Source organism: Choristoneura fumiferana, chromosome 12 (assembly GCF_025370935.1).
Source record: "Choristoneura fumiferana chromosome 12, NRCan_CFum_1, whole genome shotgun sequence".
NCBI classification, from domain to species: domain Eukaryota; kingdom Metazoa; phylum Arthropoda; class Insecta; order Lepidoptera; family Tortricidae; genus Choristoneura; species Choristoneura fumiferana.
Window position 1 is genome coordinate 14295419 of NC_133483.1, and position 14168 is coordinate 14309586.

General features: G+C 36.9%; 1 protein-coding gene across 1 annotated transcript; it reads left to right on the forward strand.

The window, feature by feature from the left end:
• The first annotated feature begins 1276 nt into the window (after positions 1-1276).
• On the forward strand, positions 1277-12331 carry LOC141433419 (lambda-crystallin homolog). Its single transcript, XM_074095451.1, has 6 exons — positions 1277-1384; positions 6307-6494; positions 8738-8928; positions 9783-9958; positions 10553-10717; positions 12046-12331. Exons 1-6 carry the CDS (start codon positions 1287-1289, stop codon positions 12248-12250), a joined length of 1023 nt encoding a protein of 340 aa, XP_073951552.1. The 5' UTR covers positions 1277-1286; the 3' UTR covers positions 12251-12331.
• The last annotated feature ends 1837 nt before the right edge of the window (positions 12332-14168 follow it).

The following is a 14168-nucleotide window of genomic DNA, read 5'->3' on the forward strand; positions in this document are numbered from 1 at the left end:
GCTTCAAGAGGCCGCAGGCATAAGTAGGTATTATGTGTTAATTTCAGCTTGATACCTCCACGCGTTCCCGAACGGACAGACGGACAGACGGACGGACAATAAAGTGATCCTATAAGTGTTCCGTTTATTCCTTTTTTTAGGTACAGAACCCTAAAAAGGATCGTAAAAAGTTAATATATGTTACCCCAAATTTAATGCGAGCGATGCCGGGGCAAAAGCTAGTTGATACATAAGACTGTTGTGAACATTGTGCACTTCCAAACTACCCTCTTATAAGTGAAACGCACGCCTCTGATTTCCGACGGCACGGAGCGGAGGTAACGTGCACGTGGCGACTGATACCTATTACAATCCGTGTGTGCCGCGTATTTCAAGTTGAGAAGGAGAAGCAACAAATATAAAGAACAATACTATGTCGTGAACGGCTGCTTATATCCTCAACCAATATGCTTTACCGTTCCAGAGAGCCTAGACTCCAGAGTCAAGGGCCACTATTGTTCACCAAGCCATGAGTAGGTAGGTACTGTACCTTGTCCCCTATATTTAAGTACATTTATTACAACACATACCCTGACACCACAACTAATTAATAGTAAATATAAATTTAAATTGACATCTCCATTGACGCCCTTTAGTGAAGTCTTCTCGCATATTTTTTTTAAAAGATTTCTCTTAATGTTTCCAGATCCTAAATAAAGTTGATTTAAACATTGTAATTTGTCTGTTAGCGGCCATAAATTACTAAAGGTTTTTTTCCTATTTTTTTTGGTGCGCGAATCCAACTCGTACTTGGCCGTTTTTTTTGTTTTCAAATGTATTAAGGGCACACATACAGCGCCGCGCCCTATACATCTCGTTTTGATTTTTCGAATATGTCATAAAGTCATAATAAATATAAACAACGACAACCTTCAAGACCATGAACAACTTTACATTCATACTAATATTATAAATGTGAAAGTGTTTGTGTTTGTATGTTTGTCCGTCTTTCACGTCAAAACGGAGCAACGGAACGACGTGATTTTTGGTATAAAGATAGTTTATGGGCCAGTGAGTGACATAGGCTACTTTTTATCCCGGAAAAATGCACAGTTCTCCAGGGAACAGCGCGCGATAACCGGATTCCACGTTAAAGCTAGTTAAATTATATTAAACAACATCTAAATAGGAGTGCATGGCCCAATAAGAGCCGGTCTAACGAAAAATTTGGACTAGTCCTGTTGCATAACATTAAAGTAAATCGTATCTCCAATGTCATAAGTGTAGCATAAACAGATAAATTTTATATGCTCAAGTGGCCTCCAAGCCTCACTCGCATGCGAGCGCTGGCGCAGGACTCACGCAACATGGCACCTAGGACAGAAAAAGTCGGCATCGTCGGCAGGTAAGTTAATTATCACACTTCACGTTACGAGTAAGACATCCGAGTCCGAGTAGCAGTAGCAATACATTGCGATCCTTTAATAATCCATTAAGTACATCGTAACTCGTTAGTCCCGCAATCTATAGCTGGGCATTTCTTATTCTTACGTTTTTTTGTGTGAGTTGTAGGAATTGAGTATATTTTTTAGGAAAATCAGTAAACTGTATATTAATTCACTTAGCAAATTACATCTAGTATTATTTTTGAATATTTTGAATATAATTTTTGACATAAGGTTAGCAGGAAACTAAAGTACATATTATGTTGTATTTTTTAAAGTATTAACCTAAGCGGTCCCCGGACACCGACGACGCTTAGATGAAAAAAATATTACTAGGTACTTTTATACTAAATTAACTTAGGCTAATTTTGCGGGAAATTAGCATAGTCCCCGCGGGATAGGGATAAACGAATTCTTCGCAGATGAAGTCGCGGGCAACAGCTAGGTAGTGCATAATTATTTTTTACTTTTTAGTTGTCTTATTTGTCGGCGTTTTTTTTCGGTCGTTTTTTTTTATTTTTGCAGGCGTTTTTTTGTGCCGGGGGTTTTAAATTTTTTTTTTATTTCAATTCAGGAATACTATGAGAATTGTTAACGTAAGTTTGTTGTGTGCAATAGGCAAATAATATTTCTATTTGTTAAACTTTAAAATATGTACAAACTTTATTAGTAGGTAGAGTTTGGAAAATGAAAGATGAGAATGAAAAAATGGCGGCAAATTCAAAAGTCAAAGTGTTGTATCCCTCACGTACAGTATACTAAAAATAGTTTTGATACTTGTGATGTATAATTATGTAATACTATTTTTAAAGGCTTTTATAAATGAGATACAATACCTAGTAGGATAAATAATATCGGAAAGCTTCAACAAAGAACAAACAATATTTATAAATCATAATAACTATAGCTGTTTTATGGATTTACATACATAATATTCTACTCGGCAGTACTTTACTTTTAAAAATAACAAATAGGAAAGAAGATATGTTTATTTCTGATTTTTTTTACTTTAAATCGCTCTTACGTAAAGTTTGCAAAATGCACGTTAGTCAATTAGTCGTACACCATGCTACCAGATGTAGTCTAACATCTGATAGCATGGTGTAGGTGCGGTTGTGTTGCTCTGAAAATGAGCTCTGGTTGAGTTCGAAACGCGTCAGTGTCGTGTGGTGGCGGTAATACATCTATCACCACCACCACACACACTGACGCGAACCCATCGGTTTGTTTTATAACCAAGTAACACCTGAATAACAAAGTAACGCCTGATTCAATACACCAACACCATCGCATCACCTCGGTTTACATAGATAAGCCGTAGTTCTCGCGCGGGCCCAGTGCGGATTAGGAATTTCACACACACCAATGAATTTCTTACTCACGATATTTTCCTTCACCGTAAAGAACCTACGAACCCACGAACTTGAGAGGCCCTATACTTGGTTTGGATAGGTATTTAACTAAATGTAAACAAAACAACGTCAATTGGTGTCTTAAATATTGAAATTCAAATACAAATATTATTTACTGCACACCACAAATCAGTACCAAAAAACTCCCAAAAATTCTCCCATTAAACTATCTAAACATTTACATTTCTGTATTGAAATACACCAGTCTAGTTTGTATTACAATGATAGATATAAGTAACATGTTTAAAATCCTTGAATGGACCAAATCTAGCAGCTGAAGTTTCAAGTATAGGTCAAACCTATCTAATAGCAAGTAGGTAGCAAGGTACAAGTACTTAAAAAAATTTGAAGTACTGTTCCTGTCTGTATTAAATATCTAATATGCAGTAGTTAGAATGATTTATTTCACGAGATATCGATTCGAGCATTACTAACATACAATATACATACCTATGCTATCTAACACAGTCGCATCTGAACCAACATTTATACGACGATTTGTGAACAAAATATTTACTTTAGCTGGAAGTCCTTACGACCTATAGGGATGGGCGTATCAGACCATACTCGTACATAAAGTATAGCAGTCAGTAGGTTCTAATTTAAAGTTTTTTTATTCCTCCCGTTAGTCTAACACACATTTTATCTCATTTTTAATGCATCTATCCCATTCTAATTAGCGAATACACGAGTTTCTGAAAAAAGTTTTATTTTAAAACACCTAGTCATCGTCTCCATTATGTATATAGGTGAAAGTTGGTATATCAATTTCACCCCAGTTTAAAACATATTATTATGGATAGAGAAATAACCATGGCGTGGCAGAAAGCTAATTTTTAAAATCACATTCAATTCGAAAATGGTAAAGATACAAATAAAAAGTATCACTTGAATAAATTTCTCTAATATTTCATTACTTACATTCATACCTTATTACAATACTTAAATAGTCCATTCTTATTTTAAGTCAGGTAAACATTGATTTTTATCAATTTTGAATAGGAAAAATCTATGCATTTGAATCATGTCAGTCAAAAAAACCGTTCAGAATTGATTAGCTCAGGTGTACTTAATGCAAAAAACTACAACTCAATCAATCAAAATTTTCGAACAACCGAGGTACTCGAGATACAAGATTTTACTATTCCACTCGTTTTTTTTTAAATTTTCAATTCAGTATGTCTATTTTTCTCCATTATTTAATGATATTTAAATACGCCCCCTGGCCTTCCAAGGAAAAAATAATATAATGGTATTGCCCAAGACTGGTTTTAAAGTTTTTCCTCCTACTGATCGAGGCTGAGTGCTTTATGTTCTTCTCAATCACTCGAATACTTTTAGATATCGTATCTTAAAGTCATCAGTGGTCAATTGCTTACGATAACATTATTGATAGCCTGTCCTTATCATACCATTAGTTTGTTATGCAAACCCCATCATATTACCTATACCACGCGCCATATAAATCTGCCTAAAAGTTCATTACTTAATACTCAGTTTCGACACATTTTTGAGATACATTTTTTATGAGACGTCTTTACGTTACTCCCGGATTGTGTTCGAATCGCTTAACGGTATAGTGCCAATTCAATTATTGGAATTATACCTTTATAGTTTTTGTGGTACTAGTCGGGGCAATGAACTTTTAGGCATAGTTAGGCGGCGGAAGCTATACAACTTCACAGCATTATGGAAAGTAGGTAAATACATCAATTTAAGGTTCATAGGTAGGTATTGATGTAAACGTATTATGCTGTGCCCAAAAACATACATATACCCCTACCTATTTCAATGATACGAAATAATGTTTAAGTAATAGATAAGTATAGTATCCATCCATTCGAATCTACCATTAACAGGGGTTGGACACTCCGCAGTTTAGGTATGTTCGGCCGGCGCGCCTAATCATTAGGCGCTCGACAGTGGGTTGCCGCTGTCGCTCGGTAGTAGTAGTACTATTATTAGTACTATTACTTATTCTGTGCCACTAATAAGTAACTAACATGGCTTTTGTTCGCAACTTCGTCTGCCTAGAATTCGTTTATCACGCGATCTCGCGAGAACTACCTATGAGTACTTAATATTTTCCGGGATGAAAACTATCGTATATCCTTTTTAGTCTCACTATTCCATACCTTTCATCTCAATCGGTTCAGCGGTTCCAGCGTGAAGAGGTCTCAGACCAACAAAGTATCTTTCACATTTATAATATTAGTCAGGATAAAGATGCGTCAGGCCCCACTACTCGTAATAGGAAGTGCATCTTGCCGTCCTGTTGGCGCTAATATTATTTAATACTTGAGTGAGAGGGGCGGTACGATACTAACGTCGATTTTCCCGTTCCCGCAGAATGTTGATAAACATGTTCTTCACAGTCGAAATCTTAGTTGTTTATAAAGTAGCTAGCAAGTAGTAAAGTTTGACTATTGGCAGAGCTATGCAAGTCAAGGCTAAAACCGCTAAGGCCATTTCGTCTTTGACCCGGCATCGGCATGCAGTTCTAATCAAAGATTGAGTAGGTACGCTTTTATCGAACCCGCTTGATGAATATTCTCAAAATTTTGACCGTGTTTTGTTTTCGTTGCATCTTCTTGGCTTAAGTAAATGTTTATAATACAGTAGCCATCACCCGCGACTCCGTCCGTGTATATTTCAGTTTTCACTATCCCGCGGGAACTATGCAATTTTCGGCAATAAAAGCTACCTATCCTATGTCCTACCCTGGAGCTCAAACTATCTGTATACAGAATTTCATCTAAATCGGTTCAGCGGCTTAGACGTGATGAAGTAACAAACAAAGAGACTTACAAAATTTCGCATTTATAATATTAGTGGGATAGGTAAGTGCTTTAGCTTAACTTAATAACGTCCCATTCGAAATAAATTAGTCAGAGAAACAAGAAGACAATTCAAAAATTCACTTTAACGAGCGCTATAGTTAGTGTAAAAATTTAGTCGATTATTTTGTTTTGTTACCTATATAGGTATATCGTACTTTCAGTTTCGACGATTCCTAATAAAGAATTATCTATCATTTTAAGCATTTCAATTAAATTATATAATGATTGATGACACAGACATCTGAGAGTATATGTCAGCTATGTCGTAGGCCAGTGATTCCAAAGTGGTCCAGGTTCCACGACTTGCCTACGTAGGCGTGAACAAAAAATGGGGTCCATAAGATGTTAATGGGGTCCACGAAAATTTATCTGCATAGTAAAGAGCAAAAATGTAAGCATAGTTTTTATAAGGCCTACCTAATTGTTTTAAGTACCTAACTAAGCAGATATATTTTAATAGGGCAAGCGACTGGACAGAACTCAGAAGCGACACAATTCAGCAGGGGTCCACCGAAACCAGTAAAATTTTGAAAGTGGTCCACACTATGTCGTAGGCTATTCTGTTGTGGAACAGAACCACAAATTGTCCCAGAACCCAGTACCAAAAATTGTCTCTAATTTGATTTACAGCGGCCTCATCGGAAGGTCATGGGCCATGCTGTTCGCCTCAGTTGGCTACCAAGTCACTGTCTTCGACATCATCCCGAAACAAGTGACAGACGCGTTAGCAGATATCAAGCAGCAACTGCAGACGTTACAGAAAGATGGGCTGCTGAGAGGCCACCTCAATGCTGACCAGCAGTTCCAGTGCATCAAAGGTAAAGCTTTCACCAATAACCTCGTGAAGCCTCGCGTACTTTGTAAAGAACAAATAAAACTAAGACTATCGACCAAATGTACTTTATAAAGCACAATTTGTTCATCGAATAAAGAATTTTAAGAAAGAACTGACGTCTAAGTCTTATAATAAGTACCTACGTACCTACTCGTAGGTACCTACAACTGTAAACAAAAGTTAGGTCTCAGAAAGAAACCTACAGAAACATTACGTACCTACCTACCTATTTATGTAAAGTGTAAAGAAAAGATAAAGTTGACCTCGACTGTACCTAGTACATTACATATTTGTTCAATGCCCCTCAGACGTTTTTATTTCCAGTGTTTTCCATTTTGTCTCTCCGTCAAACTATTTCTTCGAGCTATGTGATGCATGTAAAACGTGGGACGTGTAGGTAAAACCATTGTAGTATTATAATAAAATAAGTCATGCTCAATTTGTCATCAATTCGCGTAGCTTAGCAAGATTTCAGAAATATCAATATTTCATTCTTTAATTCAATTCCAAACTTCAAGAACATTTTTTACGAGTAGGTAGGTACGGTATGGATACTTAAAACCATTGAACGTTAATGACCTATGAATAATACTTTAGTTTTTTCGTTGTGGTATACAATTTAAGAATACCTACTCAGAATGTTAAGATAGGTGCTACTAAAAAAAACCGTATAATAAGTTTCTTGTGTTGTGAAAGTACTTTTAGAATTTATTTACTCTTCAAGGTTTTATGGCTAGCCTTGTCAGTAATATTACGAGTTCACTCTCACAGTGTAAAGCCAAGTCCAGACTAGCAAGAAAAATCGTGCAAGTTGCATTAGGTACATTGCGGCGCTCGATTGCCCACTACAAACTCGTTGGCTTTACGGCCTCGCAATGTAATGCAACTTGCACGATTTTTCTTGCAAGTCTAAACCTGGCTTAAGTTAAGATTGTTTTTTTGGAATCTTTTTGTATTTTTATTTCAATTCAAATTTTACTTTTACGGTCATCCCGTAAAACGAAATTGAAAATACAAACTGAAATACAGATGCACAGAAAAAACAGAAAAATAAGATCATCACTGGGAATCGATTCTGATTCTGGGATTTGTTCATGGCAATTAACATTACATAGTAAAAATTCTGAAGGGAGGCAACTTAAGCCAGAAATTGACTGAAATACAGATGCACAGAAAAAACAGAAAAATAAGACCATCACTGGGAATCGAACCCAGGTCCTCGTAATCCGTACCGCGTGTACCGCTACACCACTGATGATCTGTATTTCAGTTTGTATTTTCAATTTCTGGCTTAAGTTGCTTTCCCTTCAGAATTTTTACTATGTAATGTTAATTGCCATGAACAAATTATCGTCTGACGAAAACATAAACAATGGCGTGATAACGAGATAAGAATTTCATAACTTGAACTCAATTTACATAAGTTTAATGTGACTGAATACAGATAAAGGTTTCTGTAACTCATCGCACGTTTTAAATTTTTCCATTTCTTCTTCTTTTTCTTCTTACTAGGTACAAACAATGCATCTTGATAAAAAATATTCTCAAGATACTGCACAGAGTAAAACACGAATAGACTTTGAGACAGCTCCAATAAAAAAATCATTGAATACCAGTACCACTACCATGAGTTTACAGTGACCGTACCTACTCGATAGCGACGGCGTAAATTATTTACGTTCTGCTAGAGGCACATACAAATAATTTACGCCGTCGCTATCGAGTACGGTCACTGTAAACTCATGGTAGTGGTGAACGGTGAACTATTCGCAACACTGTTTTGTTAAACATATTTTTACGAATAATTAAAGTTCAGACTTATTTAGAGTGTAGTTAAAGGTTGCTTCGTTTACCCGAGTTACAAGTTGAGAAAACTTATAAGTTCGAATGTAATGAAGAATGCTAGCAAATTAACATAATACTAATGCGAGCAACTCTTATGTTTTATCAACTATTACCGGTACTAACTCTTCTCAGATAAAAAAAAAGGAAAGACAAAGTGATACGAATGACATAGTGAGATCAGTAAAACTACTTACGCCTCGTTCCGTGGATACAATTTACGCACATAAGTGATAAGTCCGACTAAACTTGCCCAACCTACCTACCTAGTAGTACGACTACCTACTCGTATTGTAATTTTTTTAATTGATCCGAGGCTTATTATGATTTCGGGAATAGTCCACATTTGTTCAGTTAAAACTGAAACAATTGTCACATTTTCAGGCTCATCGGATTTAGCAGCGACGGTAAAAGGTGCCGTGTTCGTCCAGGAGTGTGTGCCAGAGAACTTGGACCTCAAAAAAAAGCTGTACCTCGACTTGGATAAAGCTGTGGATGATAAAACTGTCCTATCTAGTTCCACCAGTTGCATCCTGCCCTCGAAGTTCTCTGAAGGCTTAAAACACAAGTCCCAGGTGCGTGGAAGCCAGCAATAAATTAAAGAGGTCATATTATCTTGGTACATAAGATCACAACGTTAAATTCTAGACCTATGTGATATTTGGGCGAAGTGTGACTTAGATGAAAGGTTAACAAATTAAATAAGTACTTAAAATAACAACAATTTATTTTTTTCATAAGTCGCGGAAAGATATTAATTTTATCAAAATCTATAAGTTTAGAAAAATATCTACTGTTGTTCATAGGACAATGAGGGCTATCGTTTTTTGTCTTTCTAGATGGCGCCACTGTTGCGTGAGGTTTTAAAGTGTGGCTTTCAAAGTCTGTTATTACGGGAGTGAAAACAAAGTTTAGATTAAAATCATATCTAATACACCTTAAAACAGTACCATAAAAATATCGAGCAACCACAGTGTTGCGTAGTCCCGTTTTGTTCGGAAAAAAGGAGGACAAAAGTTTCCCAAAGACAAAACTGTCTCAAAATACAGTCATTCAGTGCCCCGTAACGCATAATTGCCATAATTAATTTCAGGTAATGCAAAATATTCACAAAATTATTCTAATTATAAATAAACCCGCTTAGCTCACCCAAAAACTATGAGATTTGACATTTCGTAGACCTCACGCTACACTAGCGCCTCTAGCGGCGAATTCATACGCGATAGCCCTCATTGCGTAGATAATATTACTCGTAGGATGTATATTGGTGTATTGGGTGTAGACCCAGCCCAGCCCCCCGCCCCCCTTATTCGCCTTTGAATGTAAGTATGCTATTATTTCTAGTTTACGAACTGACCGTAGGTACGTCTATCTAGCACTTAACAAACCATGTTATCAATATTCCATTAAAAACCATGACTTTTTACAGGTGATCGTGTCACACCCAGTGAACCCGCCGTACTACGTGCCGCTGGTGGAGGTAGTGCCAGCGCCGTGGACCAAGCCCGAGGTTATCGCCAAAACCAAGGCTGTCATGCTGGAGATTGGCCAAGAACCTGTCGTGCTGAGCAGGGAGATTGATGGATTCATCTTGAACCGCATACAGTACGTTCGGTTTCAAAAATTCGTAGCAGTACTATTTAGGATTTAAATTAGAAGGCACTGACATTTTCCGACGAAACAAAAGTATGATCTAATCATACATCAAAAATCGTAGATATACAATGCATATTATAATGCTCATTTAAGCCTTAGGGGCTGTATCACCATCCATTGATTAGTGTTAACTGACGGTTAAATGTGATGCCGTCTCCATCTATTCAAACAAAACAAATAGAGACGGCATCACATTGGTGGGGACACCTAGGTAAATAAAAGAGAGAACGATGTCAGTAACCCTGTCTGTTAACTGTACCTGAATAGGTATGATGTTTGACTCATTATTGGTTCAAACGTATCGGAGTCCCCCTTTCACCGTTACTGATTAGTTACACAACCAACTGGCCAACAAATGATATACTTCTCGTAGAACTGTACTTATACATTTTGTGGGCGTCGCCGAGTTGTATGGTATTTTAGTAAAAAGTAGAAGATGGATCAGGAATGTCAGAGGTGTAGGAGTGAAGTGACACCTATTTTTTATGAAGATAATTTATTTGACATTCTTTAACATTTTGACATATCTTTTATCTATTATAGGTATGCAATTCTTGACGAGGTTTGGCGCCTAGTTGCGGATAAGGTGGTGAATGTCGAGGATATCGACAAGGTGATATCGGAAGGTCTTGGGATGAGATATGCCTTCTTGGGCTCCCTGGAAACAGCACACTTGAATGCTGAGGGCATGGCGAACTACATTGAGAGGTAACTCGAATTCTATATTGCGTTAAAAATTGTGACGAACGTAGAATGGATTGACCCCTTATTTACTATTATTGCTAAGTAGGTACCCACTCTGGAACATCTCGGAAGATGGTTAGCAACAATATTTTGCGCTATCTAGCGTCGAGTAGCTGAACTAACTGGATTACTTTACGTACCAATATCTCTTCGGTTGCCATCTGTGATGGTTAAAACAACCTTGCAAATGGCGTTGCCATTTTGTGCGAATTCTCCCGAGTGGCATGCCTTCTCACAGATGGCAATACCAATTAAGAAAATTTAGAAAAAATAGAACTTAGAAAATAATAAATATTTTATGCGTAGCCGTTTCATAAACTTCAATAGCGAGATTAGGTTACGTATCCAGTTCGTGCAGCTATTCGACGCCATGACTACAAAATTTGATTTTCGAACTTAATTTTGTGCCATCCTGATCACGCTAATAGCATTTAATAAGGGTGTGACAGGGACAACACGATATTATTATGAACTTCGAATTTCGGTGTAGCCCTCTTGGGTGTCGCTTTTTTAACCGACTTCAAATAAGGAGGAGGTTCTATTTTCGTAACTGTTAGGTACATGCTTGAATTGAATACGGTGCCTACATGCCTGCATACAGCAGTACTGTGCGAAAAAAATGTTTTCTAGCGTTTAATGCTGTGGGAGAAGACGTCTAGGCTACAGCGTTAGGTACTCCTATGTATATATTATGCCGTAGAAGTTCATCAACCTACCTACATCAACCTTTTTGCCTGGTGACCCAATATAAATACACATATTTGAAAACCACGACCCTAAAATTATCGCTTAAATTGAGGTCATAATGTTGTTGATTCTCATATAAGTACTAATAATAATAAAAATATAGCCTTTCTGTTGTCCTCAATGTCCCTCAGTTCGGTGTGTCTTTTGATATACCTGGACCTCCTCCAACTGCCTTCATTGGACTCTGTTGGCTACAACTCTAGTCCAGTATGGTCCCAGGGTTAGGCGGAAATCATCTTCCCATCTTCTTATTGGACGTCCCCGTCATCTGTTTCCATCTCTTGGGTACCAGTGTTACCTGCTTGCTCCATTTATCTGCTTACACGTAACATGTGACCCGTCCATCCCCATTTCAAATGGTCAATTCTAGTGAGTACCTATGTTGATTACTTTAGTTTGATTCCATAATTAGGTATTTAATCAGACTTCCCGGGACCCATCCTAATACCGCCCGTGACACAATTTTGACCTGAGACCTGATGCCCTGCTAATTTTGTTTCACTAAAACATCTCAAAGAAAATTCCTAAGTTATTGTTTCTTTCAGGTACGGAGAAACTATTTACAGCGTCAGCAACACGATGGGGCCGATTCCTCGCATGACCCAGGACCCGAATGCTCCCGCAATCTGCGAGCAACTTAACCAGCTGGTTCCCCTGGAGAGATTACAGGAGAGGCGAGCATACCGCGATGCTTGTCTGACCCGTTTGTCCATACTGAAAAAAGAGCTGAAGAACACTTACAAACGTTAAGGATTTTGATACTAAACTGACAATTGAACAAAATGTGTAGATACAAAGAATATTGTGAATAAAAAAATGATGTTGTTCCTGTTTAAAGTTTTAATGGAGGTCATCTATATACCTGTTACATATTATGTATGCTTTTAAGTGCGCTTAAAAAATGTATGACCCAAATGCCTAAAATTATTAATAAAAAGAAATGGACTCCGCAATGTAATGCCTGAATCAATCACTTAAATAAAATGAAAGATAAGTTTTTTTTTTCTTGCAACTATGCTTTAATTTCATCATAACCGCACTAAATACCCAGCACAAAGCGGGACATTAGAATTCAACATTTTTGAGTTTTTTTGTACTGTTCGTAGATCAGTTTAATCCTTTGAACTCGAAGGTTTAATCTATGACTACCTACATAGGTAGGTAAGTTCATAATCTACCTCCTACGCAGTGGCTCGCGCGCATAGGCCTTATTGCATATCAAATTTGGGATAGCACAATAGTTTTCACTGGTGTTCCCTTCTTTCACAGACAGAAATATCACAGAATTTCGTTTACAGAAAATGTTTCATATCATGTCTTTGTATTTTTACTTCGAATATTATTGTTTCAATTACTATTTACTTGAAGGAAACATATTGAATTGAAAAAAAAAACATTTAATTTTAAAATGAAATCATTTTATTTAACAACTGTGTCAACCATAGAATTATTTGTTAAAGAATTTTCATTTTCGGTTTATTTATTCACGATATTTTGTTTCAACGAAAATGTAAAAATAGACGTTAAGTATGTTGTCCATAATTAAATAAAAATTAACCCATTTTAATGTACTTAGTAATTTTATGTACTTAGGTAACTATGTTAGATTTGGTTAGATTAGAGCTGTCACCCCACCAGAAAGCGAATCGCTACCAGAAAAGTAGGTAAGGTTAGGTTGGGACTGTGTCCTCACCAGAAAGAAAGCGAATCGCTACCAGAAAAGTAGGTTAGGTTAGGTTAGAACTGTGACCCGAACAGAAACGAATCGCTATCAGAAAAGAAGGTTAGGTTAGGTTAGAACTGTGACATCACCACTAAGCGAATCGCTACCAGAAAAGAAGGTTGATATTTGATTATTCTATGAAAAAATAATAATATGAGAAAAAACCGGCCAACCGGCCAAGAGCGTGTCGGACACGCCCAAAATAGGGTTCCGTAGCCATTACGAAAAAATGAAGTAATATTTTTCTAAGGATTTCGTATTTTGTACGGAAAAATCCAAGTTTAAGTGTATATCTTTATACCTTAGGCTGCTATTTAAGAGTAAAACTACTAATAATCCTCCAGCAAACTTAGCCGTTATAGTTTTCCGTGAAAGTTTGATATACTTACTTACTACCATCCTGAATTTTTTCAAATTTTTCCACCCACCTGTTTAGATTTTAGGGGGGGGGTTGGGACGCTCGATTTTGATGAAAATTTTCACTTTAAATTTGAATATTTCGCAAAAAAATCATTGAATCGAAAAATCGTCTAATGGTTTTAAAAGACCTATCCAACGATACCCCACACTATATGGTTGGATTAGAAAAAAAAAATCAGCCCCACTCTACGTGTATGGGAGGAAACCTAAAAAAAATTTTTTTTTTATTGTACCATTTTCTCAGCATAGTTTACATAAATTATACCTATCCGTGCGAAATTACAGCTTTCTAGCATTGATAGTCCCTGAGCAAAGCCGCGGACGGACGGACAGACATACAGACAGACAGACATGTCAAGCTATAAGGGTTCCGTTTTTTGAATTTTGGCTCCAGAACCCTAAAACACAAAAATACCAGTATAAAGGATATTACAGACAGACTGACACAAAAGTCTGCTTACATGTTACATATGCTCCTTTTAGTCGTTTTAACTAGTAACTCGAACGCGCTTCATGAAAAATGTC

Bases quoted from the DNA above. Each gene is read 5' to 3' on its own strand.
- LOC141433419 (XM_074095451.1), top strand. From the start codon at position 1,287: ATGCTCAAGTGGCCTCCAAGCCTCACTCGCATGCGAGCGCTGGCGCAG. The intron at 1,385-6,306 runs GTAAGTTAATTA...TTTGATTTACAG, and splicing joins AAAGTCGGCATCGTCGGCAG to CGGCCTCATCGGAAGGTCAT. The intron at 8,929-9,782 runs GTGCGTGGAAGC...GACTTTTTACAG, and splicing joins GCTTAAAACACAAGTCCCAG to GTGATCGTGTCACACCCAGT.